This window comes from Scyliorhinus torazame, chromosome 2 (genome assembly GCF_047496885.1).
Source record: "Scyliorhinus torazame isolate Kashiwa2021f chromosome 2, sScyTor2.1, whole genome shotgun sequence".
Lineage (NCBI taxonomy): Eukaryota > Metazoa > Chordata > Chondrichthyes > Carcharhiniformes > Scyliorhinidae > Scyliorhinus > Scyliorhinus torazame.
The window spans coordinates 399,140,325-399,156,127 of NC_092708.1; the positions used below are offsets into that span (position 1 = coordinate 399,140,325).

The window sequence follows — 15,803 nt, forward strand, 5'->3', positions numbered from 1 at the left end:
GGAGAAGGTCATCCGAGTAAAGAGACACCCAAAGCGCCACCCCACCCCGACTAATGCCCCTTCAATTACAAGGGGACCTGAATGCTATTGAGAGCAGCTCTATTGCCAGAGTGAACAGGAGTGGGGAAAGTGGGCAGCCCTGCCTAGTGCTCCTTTTCAAAGGAAAATAATCGTACGAACACTGGCAGTCGGGGCTCTATCTAATAGACTAAACTGCCCCTCAAGTGTCCAAAAGGTTAGGTGGGGTTATGGAGATGGGGTGGGGGCATGAGCATGGGCCTCGGTACGGTGCTCTTCCCAAGGGTTGGTGCAGATTCGATGGGCTGAATGGCCTTTTTCTGCACTGTAGGGATTCTATGATTCTGTGAATCCAGGAAACAAACATATGGTCAAATCCAAACCTCCTAGGAGTCTGGAATAAGGACTCCCACTTTATGAAATGTCTTTCCAGTATCAAGAGATACTAAGACCTCAGGCTCAGGCACTGGGGAGCGGGGGGGGCGCCTGCGCAGACCAGCTGGCGAGTGTATTCGCAGATATCTTCAACACCTCACTCCTCCACTCTGAGGTCCCCACCTCCTTCAAGAAGACCACCATAATGCCAGTACCAAAGAAGAACAAGGTAGCCTGCTTCAACGACTGCCGACCAGTGACCCTGACGTCTGTTATGAAATGCTTCGAGCGGCTAGTCATGAGACGGATCACTGCCAGCCTGCCAGATGGTCTTGATCCACTGCAATTTGCCTATCACCGCAACCGGTCCACAGCAGACGCTATCTCCCTGGCTCTACAATCAACACTCGAACACCTCGACAACAAGGACACCTATGTAAGACTACTGCTCATCGACTATAGCTCCGCCTTCAACATCATTATCCCGACAAGACTAATAACCAAACTCTGCAATCTTGGACTGACCCCCTCCCTGGATCCTTGACTTCCTCACCAACAGACCGCAATCTGTCAGAATAGGCAATAGCACCTCCTCCACAATAGTCCTCAACACCGGGGCCCTGCAAGGATGTGTGCTCAGTCCTCTACTGTATTCCCTATACACACATGACTGTGTGGCAAGTTTTAACTCCAACTCAATCGAAAAGTTTGCGGATGATATGACTCTGGTTGATACGACTGTGGTGAGCTGTATCTCAAACAACGACAAATCAGACTACAGGAGGAAGATAAATCACTTGGTTGCATGGTGTACTGAAAACAACCTCTCTCTAAATGTCAGAAAGATCAAGGAACTGATCATCGACTTCAGGAAGCGCAGCATGACACACACGCCTGTCTGCATCAATGGCTCCGAAGTGGAGATGGTCGATAGCTTTAAGTTCCTGGGGGTCACCATCACCAACAGTCTGTCCTGGTCCACTCAGAACGCCCAATAACGTCTCTACTTCCTATGGAAGCTAAATAAATGTGGCATGTCTGCATCGACTCTCACAAACTTCTCCAGATGTGCGATAGAGAGCATCCTATCCGGCTGCATCACAGCTTGGTATGGCAACTGCTCGGCCCAAGATCGCAAGAAACTGCAGAGTGTGGTGAACTCAGCTCAACGTATCACACAAGCTTTCCACCCCCACATTGATTCTGTCTACACCTCCCACTGCCTCAGGAAGGCAGAGAGCATTATCAGAGACCCCTCCCACCCAGGCATTGCCTTCTTCCAGGCCCTTCCATCAGGCAGAAGGTACAGAGGTCTGAAGACTCAAACATCCAGACATAGAAACAGCTTCTTCCCCACAACTACTAGACTCCTCAACGACTCTCACTCGGACTGATCTGTTCTCTGTAAGAACACTATTCACGACACCCTATGCTGCTCTTGCTCATGTATTTGCTTTGTTCGTTCCTTTGTTCCGCACTGTAACCAATCACGGTTTGTCGATGTACCATTTGTCAATGTTCTGTTGACTATTCTTTTTGTCTACTATGTACGTACCGTGTGCGTTCCCTTGGCCGCAGAAAATACTTTTCACTGTACTTCGGTACATGTGACAATAAATCAATTCAAATCAAATATGAGCCATACGCCGCCGGATCTTTGTCCCTCGAGAGAAGCAGGGAAATAGAGGCTTTGGCGAGGGCGGGAGGCCGCGAACCCCGGGATAGGGAATCATTGAACATGTCCAATAATAAGGGTTGGGATTTCAAAATGTGCAGAGATAACTTTCAGTGGTGAAGCATAGTGGATACCGGATGGGAGTTTGCAGCCATGGATTCGCACATAACCTTAAAACACATTGGTTTGGGGTGGCACGGTGATGAGCACTGCTGCCTCATGGCACCGAGGACACGGGTTCAATCCGGCCCCTGGTCACTGTCCATGTGGAGTTTGCACATTCTCCCAGTGTCTGTGTGGGTCTCACCCCCCACAACCCAAAGATGTGTAGGTAGGTTTGGTCATGCTAAATTGCCCCTTAATTGGAGGAAAAAGAAGAATTGGGTACTTTAAATTAAAAAAACCACATTGGTTGAGTGATGTTGGCGACAGCTACCATTACATTAGAAAATACCAGGAACATCAATGATAGGGAGCTTACGTCATGCTTTTAACAGGTGAACGTGCAGAGAGAGCAGTTCCAAAGTCCCTTCCTCCATACAGGTGCCACACGACGGAGATCTCCTTCACCACATATCGGATCTCTGGGATCGGAAGATGAAGCGGAGCTTTGCTTGTGTCCAGTTTCTTGACCGGTCGTGTGAAGTGTTCGTCTTTGATCAGGATTGGTCCGGAGTTCAGCATCCTCACCACAGGCTCGGTCTCTCTCTGCCAGACAAAACACATCCAACTCCTATAAAAACCTCATGACATTACCACCACCTAGAAGGACAAAGGCAGCAGACACATGGGAACATTACCACCTGCGCGTTCCCTTCCAAGTCACACACCAGCCTCAATTGGAACTATATCACCGTTCCTTCATGTTTGCTCCTTCCTAGAACTCCCTGCCTCATAGCACAGTGGGTGTATCTACAATACACACAGACAGGTAGCAGTTCACCATCACCCTTCAAGGGTAATTAGGGGTAGGAAATAAACACTAGCCTACATTACCCACCTGCTACAAATTTAGAAATATATATATATTTTAATTTTATTTTTTTTAAAATGACACTGCGGGATGCAAATCTGTAAATAAAAAATGATTACTCAATATCTTTATGCCGAGCGGGATAAGGATGCCTTCCTCAGCAATTCCCTTGGAATTGTACACTTATTTTACTACTTTTTTCCTCATCTCCTATCCTTGCTGGGATATAGAATACAAGAATGGGAGGAGGCCATGAATCCCCTCGAGCCTGTTCGTCCATTAGTGAGATCATGGCTGATAATACCTTGTCCAAGTGGTCATTCTTATGCATCAGCCAAGACCCGAAGTGTGATCTCATCATTCAACTGCGGAAGGCATCAATGCAGAACCTATTTCTGTCCCTGTCCAACAAGGAAGTTCACCTGCAATTTACGCACAGAACACTCAGTCAACAGAAACAGGAACCCTGTTGATTTTCCCCCTTCCTTCACCAGAGGAGCAGTTTTCAAGCATTCTCCTATAGCTGCTCAAGCTAACGTCAGTTAAGGAAGAAAGATTTACAATTCAATGAGCTCAGGGTGTCCCAGTGTGATACTTTTGAAGTGTAGTCACTCTTGGGTCAGTGTCGGGAATTGTGGCAGACACTTTGTACACTGTGTCCCACAGCCAGTAAAGAGATAAACAATCAGATAATCTGATTTAGGAATGTTGGTTGAGGGTTAACCATTGGCCAGGGCATTGGGGTAAACTCTCTTCTTCGCAAGGGCAGGTAGGGCCTCAGTTTATCATCTCTGAAAGACGAGATTTCCAACAGAGTAACCGTGGGAGTATCAGTTTGGATTCTGTGCTCCAGTCTCTGGAGTGGGACTTGAACCCACAACCGTTTGACTCAGAGGTGAGAGTGTTACTCACTGAAACATGCACAGGGATAGAATCTGGGACCTTCGCGGTTACCCTCTGCACCATGCATGCACCCACTCAGCGCACTTCACCATCTTATTCTGATATCTCATCCAAATCTTTTGTTTCCTTTCAACACTAGTCGTTCCTTTCTCCCTTTCAGCATTTACCGTCACTGCCATTTTTGGCGCCTCCAAGATGCAGAAGTCCTCACTCTCGGGTTGCTCGCTGGGGAAGGAGGGATAGGCTGCGTGATGCTCAGGGAGGACCATGGTGGAACTTGGGCTCTGCTCCTGCGAAGAACCTCCACTCTCATCGGGGAAGAGGAAAAGGTCAGACCGGGCCGGCTCTCGTTCCTGAACGAGGTCATTGTAGATCCCTAAAGATGGATAAAAGGAGACCGATGAAATCTCTCATTCGTACCCTGTAAGATGACAGATAAAGACTAGCGAAGAGGACAGGTCATCCCCTTGCTTCAGATCATGACCCAGAATTTAAGTGGTACAAATACTACCCTCTCTTGTAAGCCAAACCTGGATACTACCTCGGATGACATGGCTGTTGTATTAACAAAGAACAAAGAAATGTACAGCAAAGGAACAGGCCCTTCGGCCCTCCAAGCCCGTGCCGACCATGCTGCCCGACTAAACTACAATCTTCTACACTTCCTGGGTCCGTATCCCTCTATTCCCATCCTATTCATGTATTTGTCAAGATGCCCCTTAAATGTCACTATCGTCCCTGCTTCCACCGCCTCCTCCGGTAGCGAGTTCCAGGCACCCACTACCCTCTGCGTAAAAAACTTGCCTCGTACATCTACTCTAAACCTTGCCCCTCTCACCTAAAACCTATGCCCCCTAGTAATTGACCCCTCTACCCTGGGGAAAAGCCTCTGACTATCCACTCTGTCTATGCCCCATATAATTTTGTAGACCTCTATCAGGTCGCCCCTCAACCTCCTTCGTTCCAGTGAGAACAAACCGAGTTTATTCAACCGCTCCTCCTAGCTAATGCCCTCCATACCAGGCAACATTCTGGTAAATCTCTTCTGCACCCTCTCTAAAGCCTCCACATCCTTCTGGTAGTGTGGCGACCATAATTGAACACTATACTCCAAGTGTGGCCTAACTAAGGTTCTATACAGCTGCAACATGACTTGCCAATTCTTATACTCAATGCCCCGGCCAATGAAGGCAAGCATGCCGTATGCCTTCTTGACTACCTTCGCCACCTGTGTTGCCCCTTTCAGTGACCTGTGGACCTGTACTCCTAGATCTCTTTGACTTTCAATACTCTTGAGGGTTCTACCATTCACTGTATATTCCCTACCTGCATTAGACCCTCCAAAATGCATTACCTCACATTTGTCCGGATTAACCTCCATCTGCCATCTCTCCGCCCAAGTCTCCAAACAATCTAAATCCTGCTGTATCCTCTGACAGTCCTCATCGCTATCCGCAATTCCACCAACCTTTGTGTCGTCTGCAAACTTACTAATCAGACCAGTTACATTTTCCTCCAAATAATTTATATATACTACAAACAGCAAAGGTCCCAGCACTGATCCCTGTGGAACACCACTGGTCACAGCCCTCCAATTAGAAAAGCATCCTTCCATTGCTACTCTCTGCCTTCTAAGACCTAGCCAGTTCTGTATCCACCTTGCCAGCTCACCCCTGATCCCGTGTGACTTCACCTTTTGTACTAGTCTACCATGAGGGACCTTGTCAAAGGCCTTACTGAAGTCCATATAGACAACCTCCACTGCCCTACCTGCATCAATCATCTTAGTTACCTCCTCGAAAAACTCTATCAAGTTAGTGAGACACGACCTCCCCTTCACAAAACCATGCTGCCTCTCACTAATACGTCAATTTGCTTCCAAATGGGAGTAGATCCTGTCTCGAAGAATTCTCTCCAGTAATTTCCCTACCACTGAAGTAAGGCTCACCAGCCTGTAGTTCCCTGGATTATCCTTGCTACCCTTCTTAAACAGAGGAACAACATTGGCTATTCTCCAGTCCTCCGGGACATCACCTGAAGACAGTGAGGATCCAAAGATTTGTGTCAAGGCCTCAGCAATTTCCTCTCCAGCCTCCTTCAGTATTCTGGGGTAGATCCCATCAGGCCCTGGGGACTTATCTACCTTAATATTCTTTAAGACACCCAACACCTCGTCTTTTTGGATCTCAATGTGACCCAGGCTATCTACACACCCTTCTCCAGACTCAACATCTACCAATTTCTTCTCTTTGGTGAATACTGATGCAAAGTATTCATTTAGTACCTCGCCCATTTCCTCTGGCTCCACACATAGATTCCCTTGCCTATCCTTCAGTGGGCCAACCCTTTCACTGGCTACCCTCTTGCTTTTTATGTACGTGTAAAAAGCCTTGGGATTTTCCTTAACCCTATTTGCCAATGGCTTTTCGTGACCCCTTCTAGCCCTCCTGACTCCTTGCTTAAGTTCCTTCCTACTTTCCTTATATTCCACACAGGCTTTGTCTGTTCCCAGCCTTTTAGCCCTGACAAATGCCTCCTTTTTCTTTTTGACGAGGCCTACAATATCTCTCGTTATCCAAGGTTCCCGAAAATTGCTGTATTTATCCTTCTTCCTCACAGGAACATGCCGGTCCTGAATTCCTTTCAACTGACACTTGAAAGCCTCCCACATGTCAGATGTTGATTTGCCCTCAAACATCCGCCCCCAATCTATGTTCTTCAGTTCCCGCCTAATATAGTTACAATTAGCCTTCCCCCAATTTAGCACATTCATCCTAGGACCACTCTTATCCTTGTCCACCAGCACTTTAAAACTTACTGAATTGTGGTCACTGTTCCCGAAATGCTCCCCTACTGAAACATCTACCACCTGGCCGGGCTCATTCCCCAATACCAGGTCCAGTACCGCCCCTTCCCTAGTTGGACTGTCCACATAGTGTTTCAAGAAGCCCTCCTGGATGCTCTTTACAAACTCCGCCCCGTCTAAGCCCCTGGCACTAAGTGAGTCCCAGTCAATATTGAGGAAGTTGAAGTCTCCCATCACCACAACCCTGTTGTTTTTACTCTTTTCCAAAATCTGTCTACCTATCTGCTCCTCTATCTCCCGCTGGCTGTAGTAAACCCCCAACATTGTGACTGCACCCTTCTTATTCCTGATCTCTACCCATATAGCCTCACTGCCCTCTGAGGTGTCCTCCTGCAGTACAGCTGTGATATTCTCCCGAACCAGTAGCGCAACTCAGCCACCCCTTTTACATCCCCCTCTATCCCATCTGAAACATCCAAATCCTGGAACGTTTAGCTGCCAATCCTGCCCTTCCCTCAACCAAGTCTCTGTAATGGCAACAACATCATAGTTCCAAGTACTAATCCAAGCTCTAAGTTCATCTGCCTTACCCGTAATACTTCTTGCATTAAAACATATGCACTTCAGGCCACCAGACCCGCTGTGTTCAGCAACTTCTCCCTTTCTGCTCTGCCTCAGAGCCCCACTGTCCCTATTCCCTAGTTCTCCCTCAATGCTCTCACCTTCTGACCTATTGCTCCAGTGCCCACCCCCTGCCATACTATTGAATAGAGTTGTGAACAGAGCTGAAATCAGAAGGCATTTTTCCCACACAGTGTGTAGAATCGCCAGTGAACAGCCCCACTCCTGAACGGTTGCCTTTCACTGAGGCAATGCAGAAAACAAGATTTGCAAATGAGCCCCTTTGGTCAGACCATTGCAGGAAGCCAGGATGAAACTGGTCTCTTCCCACTCTCCAAGCAGAGATCAATGCTATTGCCTGAGATCACAAAGCAAGGAAAATACACAACAAATCGGCCAGTGTGTGCAAGAGGAATGCATTGCCACTCTTCGTGAGAGCTTTGAGGTGGTCAGGTGGTATAGATATGGAGCAAAAGTCCTCCTACTGCAATCACCAAATTACATGCAATGTCCTTTTCTGGTCCTGTGGATGTCAAGTTCCTTTTGTCTTTCCTGGCCCTTTCAAATCATACTCTGGTACAGCCTTGTATCTGATGTCAGGCCAACTGCACCATGCTTTTTCTCCCATTTGCAGATCGGATGTTCGAACAAAGACAGAGGAAATTGGAAAACACCAGCCAGAGACTCTTCACAGAGGTTATTCAGGTCATAATAGGCTTTTAAAACAACTTGTATTCATATTACATCATTAAAATAGTGAAAGCAAGGTACTGCAAGGGAGTGTTATCAAACAAAACTTGACACTGAGTCATGTTAGGACATATTAAGGTGGATGATCAAAGTTTTGATCAAAGAAAGAGAGTTTAAGAGAGGGGTATAGAGGTTTAGGGAGGGAATTCTAGACCTTAGGGCTTTGGTAGCTGAATACACATTTCATCAATCGAGGTTACACAAGAGGCCAGAATTGAGAGAATGGAAAGAGCTCAGGGACTTGGAGGCTGGAGGAGGTTAAAGAGAAAACTGAAGAGGTCGGGTTTATGGACACATCCATTTTCAGGTTACTAAATCTAGTATCTCTCTCTTTGTGAAATGAGTTGAACTTTCTCAAACTCAGCCTCCGTGCTGTGCTTTCCTTGCTGTTTATTGTATCGGACTCTCCTCCCCTGTGAAGAGTCATTCTATTCTCTCCCATGCTCCACCAATCTTCTTTTAATGTTTCTGATTTCACAGTGCTCACAGTTCCTTGACTGCTGTGATTTCCCCACTCACCGTTTGATTGCTGCGAGGCTGGAGGGGCAGGAGGTGAAGACGGAATGATGTCCATCTCTTCCATGGCGTCGATCATCAGGTCTCGGAGAAGCTTCTGCTCAGCTTCAGCAAGACCAGAGGTTCTGCAAGCAGCGCTGTCACCAGACCCAGCCTGAAAGGGGACATGCTTACAATCAATCTTTCATGGTAGCTCATAGAATAAGTACAGAAGTTATACTTCAGTTGTACATCTGGAGTACTGGGTAGAGTATTGGTCACATTATTTAAGGATGTAAATGCTTTAGAATCTGTTCAGAGGGTTTACCAGAATAATACCTGGAATGGGCGGGTTGTTTTATGAGGAAAGGTTGGACAGGCTTGTCTTGTACCTGCTGGAGTTTAGAAGAATGAGAGGCAACAAGATTAAAACATACAAGATCCTGAGGGGTATTGACAGGGTGGATGTGGAGAGGATGTTTCCTCCTGTGGGAGAATCTAGACCAAGGGGTCACTGTTTAAAAATAAAAGGTCACCCATTTAAAACAGAAATGAGGCTAAATGCTTTCTCTCCGAGGGTGGGCAAGTCTCTGGAACTCTCTTCTGCAAAGGTGCTGGAAGCAGAATCTGTGAATATTTTTAAGGCAGGGCGAGACAGATTCTTGATAAGCAAAGTGCTAATAGGCTACCGGGGGTGGGAGAAATGTAGATTTCAGGTTACCACCCGATCAACCATGATCTTATTAAATGGCAGAGCAGGCTCAATGGTCTATTTCTGCTCATATGGTCTTGTCAGAGCATCAAGCTTTCAATATTGAATGAAGGTGACCTGACATGGGGCATTTGTGGTTTGGGGTGGGACTGATGGAAGGGATGAGGGCAGCTTCAGAAAACAGGTGACTTTGGACCAGTGATTTTCAAAGCTCCGAACCCACTGGAGTTTGCTCACCACTTGTCTGGGTCTGTGAGACACTTATTGATGGAGATTGATCAGTGATTAGTCAATAACTCTATCATGTGATTACCACATTGGTGGAAGGTGAACTAGGTGGACCCTGGATGTTTGCCCGTCAGCAACTTTGGTTCCCAAGTGCTGGGAGCAGAGAGTAAGAGATAGCAGAGCACATTGTTTAGAGAGTAAGAGATAGCAGGACACATTGTTTAGAGAGTAAGAGATAGCAGGACACATTGTTTAGAGAGTTTAGAGAGTAAGAGATTGCAGGACACATCGTTTAGCTGCCAGCTCATATTTCCAGAAACCATTTTCTTTGATTCCTCCTCTAGTTAGTGAGAGCTACCCAATGACATGATGTTTCCTAGACACACAGACCAACAAATGAACACTCTTTCTCCAGTCCTGTACATTCCTATATTGGGATGCCAATCCATTAGCACACAGCCCCTCGTCCACCCCCAGTCTTACCCACCTGTCCTGGGCTATATGGAACCTTCTCCCTAGAACTGTATGTCAGAAATGAAGTATGTTACGTATTATCACTTGTTTATTGGGTGTTTTCTTGCTGGTCACACTAGGAGAGGAGTGAAAGTCTGGTCTTTCGTTCAAGTTGGTGATAATACAGCATTGATATGTCTGCAGCTTGTAGCTGTGAAACTAGTTGGTGTTAAGGAGTGACCTTAGCGGCACGGTGACATAGTGGTTAACACTGCTGCTTCACAGCTCCAGGGTCCCAGGTTCGAATCCGGCCTCGGGTCAGTCTGTGCGGAGTCTGTATGTTCTCCCTGTGTCTGCGTGGGTTTCCTCCGGGTGCTCCGGTTTCCTTCCACAGTCCAAAGATGTACAGGTTAGGTGGATTCGCCGTGATCAATTGCCCCTTAGTGTCCAAACCCCTTAGTGGGGTTACTGGGCTATGAGGATAGGGTGGAGGCATGGGCTTAAGTAGGACACTCTTTCCAAGGGCCGGTGCAGATCCGATAGGCCAAATGGCCTCCTTTTGCACTGTGGATTCTATGACCTGATAGAGTTCCTTAAAAGCTCTCCTTAAAATCCACCTTATGGGACTTCCGGTGACGGCGGGCGGGAGGCAGCCGCGCGTTGGAGGGCTCCCGTTCGGGAACGGCATTGTCGGGGGTTAACGCCCGGTCCTAGGGCCAGCGAAGGCAGTAAAAATCGGGAGACAGCACAGAGGAGAAGAATGTCGAAGACCAGCAAAAAAACGGCCGTGAAAAAAGCGGCTGAAAGTCCGTTGGGGAGTGGAAAGGTCGCCGCGGGGTCAACAAAGAAAATGGAGGCTGGAGCACCAGGGGAGGCCGCAGTGCTTACGGCTGAAGAAATAACTAAGGTGATGGCTGTGGAATTCGAAAAGCAGTTTGCGAGACGGTGAGGAAGGAGGTTTTGTGTGCGCTTGTGGAGGAGTCGATTTCCCGGTGATGACGGCGGTGGCAAGGGGAGGCGCTGAAGGAAGTGGAGGGGACGTTATTGCAGCACGGTGATCAACTTGCCTCGTGGGGAAGGAGATGCAGAAGGTGATGGACATTAACAAGGATCTGCGAGGAAAAATGGAAGACCTGGAAAACAGATCCAGGCGACAGAATTTGAGGATTGTGGGGCTGCCCGAAGTAGTTGAAGGACCGAAGCCGACTGAGTATTTTGTCGCGATGCTGGCAAAGCTATTGGGGGAGGGGGAGGATCCCTCCCGATATGAACTGGATCGGGCTCATCGGTCGTGGAGGCCTGTACCAAAGGCGAGTGAGCCGCTAAGGGCAGTGACTCTGTGCTTCCGTAGGTACAGGGTGAAGGAGAAGGTCCTGAGCTGGGCCAAGCAGAAGCGGGTGGTGCAGTGGGCTGGAGCAGGTATACGTGTATACTAGGACTTTACGGTGGAACTGGCGAGGAGGCGGGCTGCCTTCAACCGGGTGAAGAGGGCACTGTACATTAGCAAGGTGCAGTGCGGCATTGTATATCCAGCGAAGCTGAGGGTGACTTATAAGCTCAGGGACTTTTATTTTGGAACGGCGGAAGCAGCGGAGGAGTTTGCGAAGGCAGAAGTACTGTGGCAGAACTGACAAATTGAGAAATGGCCATGTGCCGATGTAACCTCATGACTGTATTTTCTTCTGTTTTGTATCACTGCGCGTGGGTGTAGGGGCTAAAGGAGCCAATGTTGTATATATTTGGACAAGGGAAGTGATGGGACTTTCACTCGAAATGAGGGCTCTTTGGGGTGTAGATGGATATGCGGGGTTTGTGTGCTAAAAGGGGATCTCTGGGCTTTCCTAGGGCCGGGCAAGGGGGAAAGGAACCCGGACGGGGGCCTCCACGCTGGCCGGTTTAAGCCGGCCAGTGAACGGGAGTGAGGTGGGGGGAGGGGCTGCGGCCATCGGAGCCTGGCAGAACAGGGTCCGAGTGGTCTAGCCGGGGTGGAAAGTTGGGGGGGGACAGGTGGGCCGTTGTTTGTGGTGGTGGGAGGATGGGATCATTGGTATTGTTAAGGGGATTGATTTTGTATTTGTTACCATTTACTGTTTATGGGTGGGGTGTAAATTGTTGAAGGAAAATGTGAAAATGTGGAATTAAAAAAAAAAAAATTTAAAATAAAAAAATCCACCTTATAGAACATAGAACAATACAGCGCAGTACAGGCCCTTCGGCCCACGATGTTGCACCGAAACAAAAGCCATCTAACCTACACTATGCCATTATCATCCATATGTATATCCAATAAACTCTTAAATGCCCTCAATGTTGGCGAGTTCACTACTGTTATGATGGATATTTGACAGGGTAGACAGAAAGATGTTTCCATTTGTGCGGGAATTCCAAAATTATCCGCCATAAATATAAGAAAGTTGCTAACAAAACCAATTTAAGAACAATTTCTTACCGGTACCACACTACATTACTACAAGGAGTAGTTGAGGTAAATAGTGTAGTTGTATTTAAGCAGAAGCTGGATAAACAGGAGGAGGAAACCATTCGAAGGATAATGTGATTGAATTGAAAGAAGCTGACATAGGGAGGCTGGTGTGGACAGAAACACGGGCCCAGACCAGTTGGACAGAATGGCCTGGTTATGTGAGGTACATTCTATGTAAAAGGTGGTTCAATATGTTAATGTGTGTGAATTGGCACAACCCTGTCCAGCAGCAGCCCGAAGGAAAGATGAAGGCCCTGCAGTCAGTTACTGAGTTTCAGGAGGAGAGAGAAAATAGAGAGCACACAAGCCGAGTCAGCAATGCCCACATCCCCTGAATGAATAAAGATTTTAAAAAACTAACAGCTACTTATTCATGGGCTTCTTTTGCAGCAACAATACGGCCTCAAGGAGCAGCCCATCAGGCCATGCCCACCAACTAAAATAATGCAAGCGTCTGAAGGGGCCTTGCAGCTGTCAGAAATCAGACTAAGCTTACGACAGGTACTGCTGCCTTGGAGCTCGAGACCTCAGAATTCCACCCCAGAGTTTTGGAAGCCCTGCCCCAGCTCGCCATCAGGTCATTGCTCAGAAACAGCTGGTTCCACAGCAACAACCTACAGACGTAGCAATGCCTATGGAAGTGCTTCCAGATTGAAGAATTAAAACACAAATATTGCTCTCATATTTTAGGTTACCTGACTCCTCTGCGCTGCTGCACCAGGAGTAGCCTGGAATTTGCAGGGTGGATGGAGGTCTCCATAACTTGCCACATATTGTATGAGGTTCATGAGGGCAGCACAAGAGTCGGAACAAGTCCGGATATGGATGACATCACTAGAGCAACGAAGCTCAAACCGGGGCTGAAACTGGACAGAAACTTAAAGTTCAATGAAATCCCAATCTGTACGAACAATCTGACACAGTGAGATTGACATGGACAAAGACTCCCTCACCCTCTCTCCCTCGGCAGTCGGTTTTGATGCAGTAATTCGAAATTCCAGCAACCCCATGTCCAGGACTCGCACATAATCTGGAATAAACAATTTACACCAAGTGAATCCAGTCAGTATTTTCCCTCTTATACTTACTCAGCGACACTGCTTTCACACTCAACAGAAACCTGTCAAAATCAACAAAAAAATCGGAGTAAAATGTAACTTCCTAAGGTAGGAGAATTCCTCCACTCCTGAAGGTGCCGTCTCTCACTGGGTTACAGGGTCCTCTCCTCTCCTGAAGGTGCTGACTCTCACTGGGGTACAGGGTCCTCTCCTCTCCTGAAGGTGCTGACTCTCACTGGGGTACGGGGTCCTCTCCAATCCTGAAGGTGCTGACTCTGACTGGGGTACAGGGTCCCCTCCTGAAGGTGCTGACTCTGACTGGGGTACAGGGTCCTCTCCTCTCCTGAAGGTGCTGACTCTCACTGGGTTACAGGGTCCTCTCCTCTCCTGAAGGTGCTGACTCTCACTGGGTTACAGGGTCCTCTCCTCTCCTGAAGGTGCTGTCTCTCACTGGGGTACAGGGTCCTCTCCTCTCCTGAAGGTGCCGACTCTCACTGGGGTACAGGGTCCTCTCCTCTCCTGAAGGTGCTGACTCTCACTGGGGTACAGGGTCCCCCTCCTCTCCTGAAGGTGCTGACTCTCACTGGAGTACAGGGTCCCCCTCCTCTCATGAAGGTGCTGAGTCTCACTTGGGTACAGGGTCCCCCTCCTCTCCTGAAGGTGCTGACTCTCACTGGGGTACAGGGATCCCCTCCTCCCCTGAAGGTGCTGACTCTGACTGGGGTACGGGTCCCTCTCCTGAAGGTGCTGACTCTCACTGGAGTACAGGGTCCCCCTCCTCTCCTGAAGGTGCTGACTCTCACTGGGGGACAGGTCCCCTCCTCTCCTGAAGGTGCTGACTCTCACTGGGGTACAGGGTCTCCCTCCTCTCCTGAAGGTGCTGTCTCTCACTGGGTTACAGGTGCCCTCCTCGCCTGAAGGTGCTGACTCTCACTGGGGTACAGGGTTCCCTCCTCTCCTGAAGGTGATGGTCAGAGGTATCGAATGCCCCGGGGACACGCCACTCTTGCTCCCACAGCCTGTGGATCATCGGCCTTCAGTACTCAACACTTTTGAAATATTTTTATCTCGACAAAGGTTCCATTTCTCACTCAATTGAAAACTGTCAAAGGGGCTGCACGGTGGCACAGTGGTTATCACTGCTGCCAAGGCGTTAGGGACCCAGCTTCAATTCCACCCTTAGTGTCCCAAAAAAAAAAGTTAGGTAGGGTCACGGGGATAGGGCTAGGCCGTGGGCTGCTCCTTCAGAGGGTTGGTGCTGACTCGATGGGCGGAATGGCCTTCGGGATTCTATGATGAAACACAAACCAACAACATGATAACTGCCCAAACCCCTACCCCCCCCCCCCCCATGAAAAAAAATCAAACATAGAACATACAGTGCAGAAGGAGGCCATTCGGCCCATCGAGTCTGCACCGACCCACTTAAGCCCTCACCTCCACCTGATCCCCATAACCTAATAACCCCTCCGAACATTTTTGGACACTTAAGGGCAATTTATCATGGCCAATCCACCAAACCTGCACATCTTTGGACTGTGGGAGGAAACCGGAGCACCCGGAGGAAACCCACGCAGACACGGGGAGGATGTGCAGACTCCGCACAGACAGTGACCCAGCGGGGAATCGAACCTGGTACCCTGGCACTGTGAAGCAATTGTGCTATCCACTGGGCTACCATACTGCCCTTAAACAAAATACAGAGACAACCCCCCCCCGCTGCTCGCGAACAGCTGATGGTAACGAGCTCCCCGAGAAAGGAGATGAAAAGCTGCCAACTCGAGTAGAATCCTCCTATCCACCTCATCACGCTATAAGAACTAGGAGCAGGAGTAGGCCATCTGGCCCCTCGAGCCTGCTCCACCATTCAATGAGATCGTGGCTGATCTTTTGTGGACTCAGCTCCACTTTCCAGCCCAAACACCATAATTCTTAATCCCTTTATTCTTCAAAAAACTATCTATCTTTATCTTAAAAACATTTAATGAAGGAGCCTCTACTGCTTCACTGGGCAAGGAATTCCATAGGTTCACAACCCTTTGGGTGAAGAAGTTCCTCCTAAACTCAGTCCTAAATCTACTTCCCCTTATTTTGAGGCTATGCCCCCTAGTTCTGCTTTCACCCGCCAGTGGAAACAACCTGCCCGCATCTATCCTGTCTATTCCCTTCATAATCTTATATGTTTCTATAAGATCCCCCCCCTCATCCTTCTAAATTCCAACGAGTACAGTCCCAGTCTACTCAACCTCTCCTC

At 48.3% G+C, this 15,803-nt stretch overlaps 1 protein-coding gene across 2 annotated transcripts in view; it reads right to left on the minus strand.

Annotated features, from left to right (window-relative positions):
* The window catches only part of LOC140406316 (autophagy-related protein 2 homolog B-like), a 226,651-nt gene that overhangs the window by 85,553 nt on the left and 125,295 nt on the right, over positions 1-15,803 (minus strand). For both annotated transcript variants that reach the window (XM_072494440.1, XM_072494434.1), the window contains exons 27-31: positions 13,445-13,521; positions 13,187-13,357; positions 8,641-8,791; positions 4,112-4,320; positions 2,550-2,776 (exon numbers count right to left, since the gene is read on the minus strand). In XM_072494440.1, the coding sequence (XP_072350541.1) occupies positions 2,550-2,776; positions 4,112-4,320; positions 8,641-8,791; positions 13,187-13,357; positions 13,445-13,521 (835 nt within the window). The remainder of the gene's footprint in view (positions 1-2,549; positions 2,777-4,111; positions 4,321-8,640; positions 8,792-13,186; positions 13,358-13,444; positions 13,522-15,803) is intronic.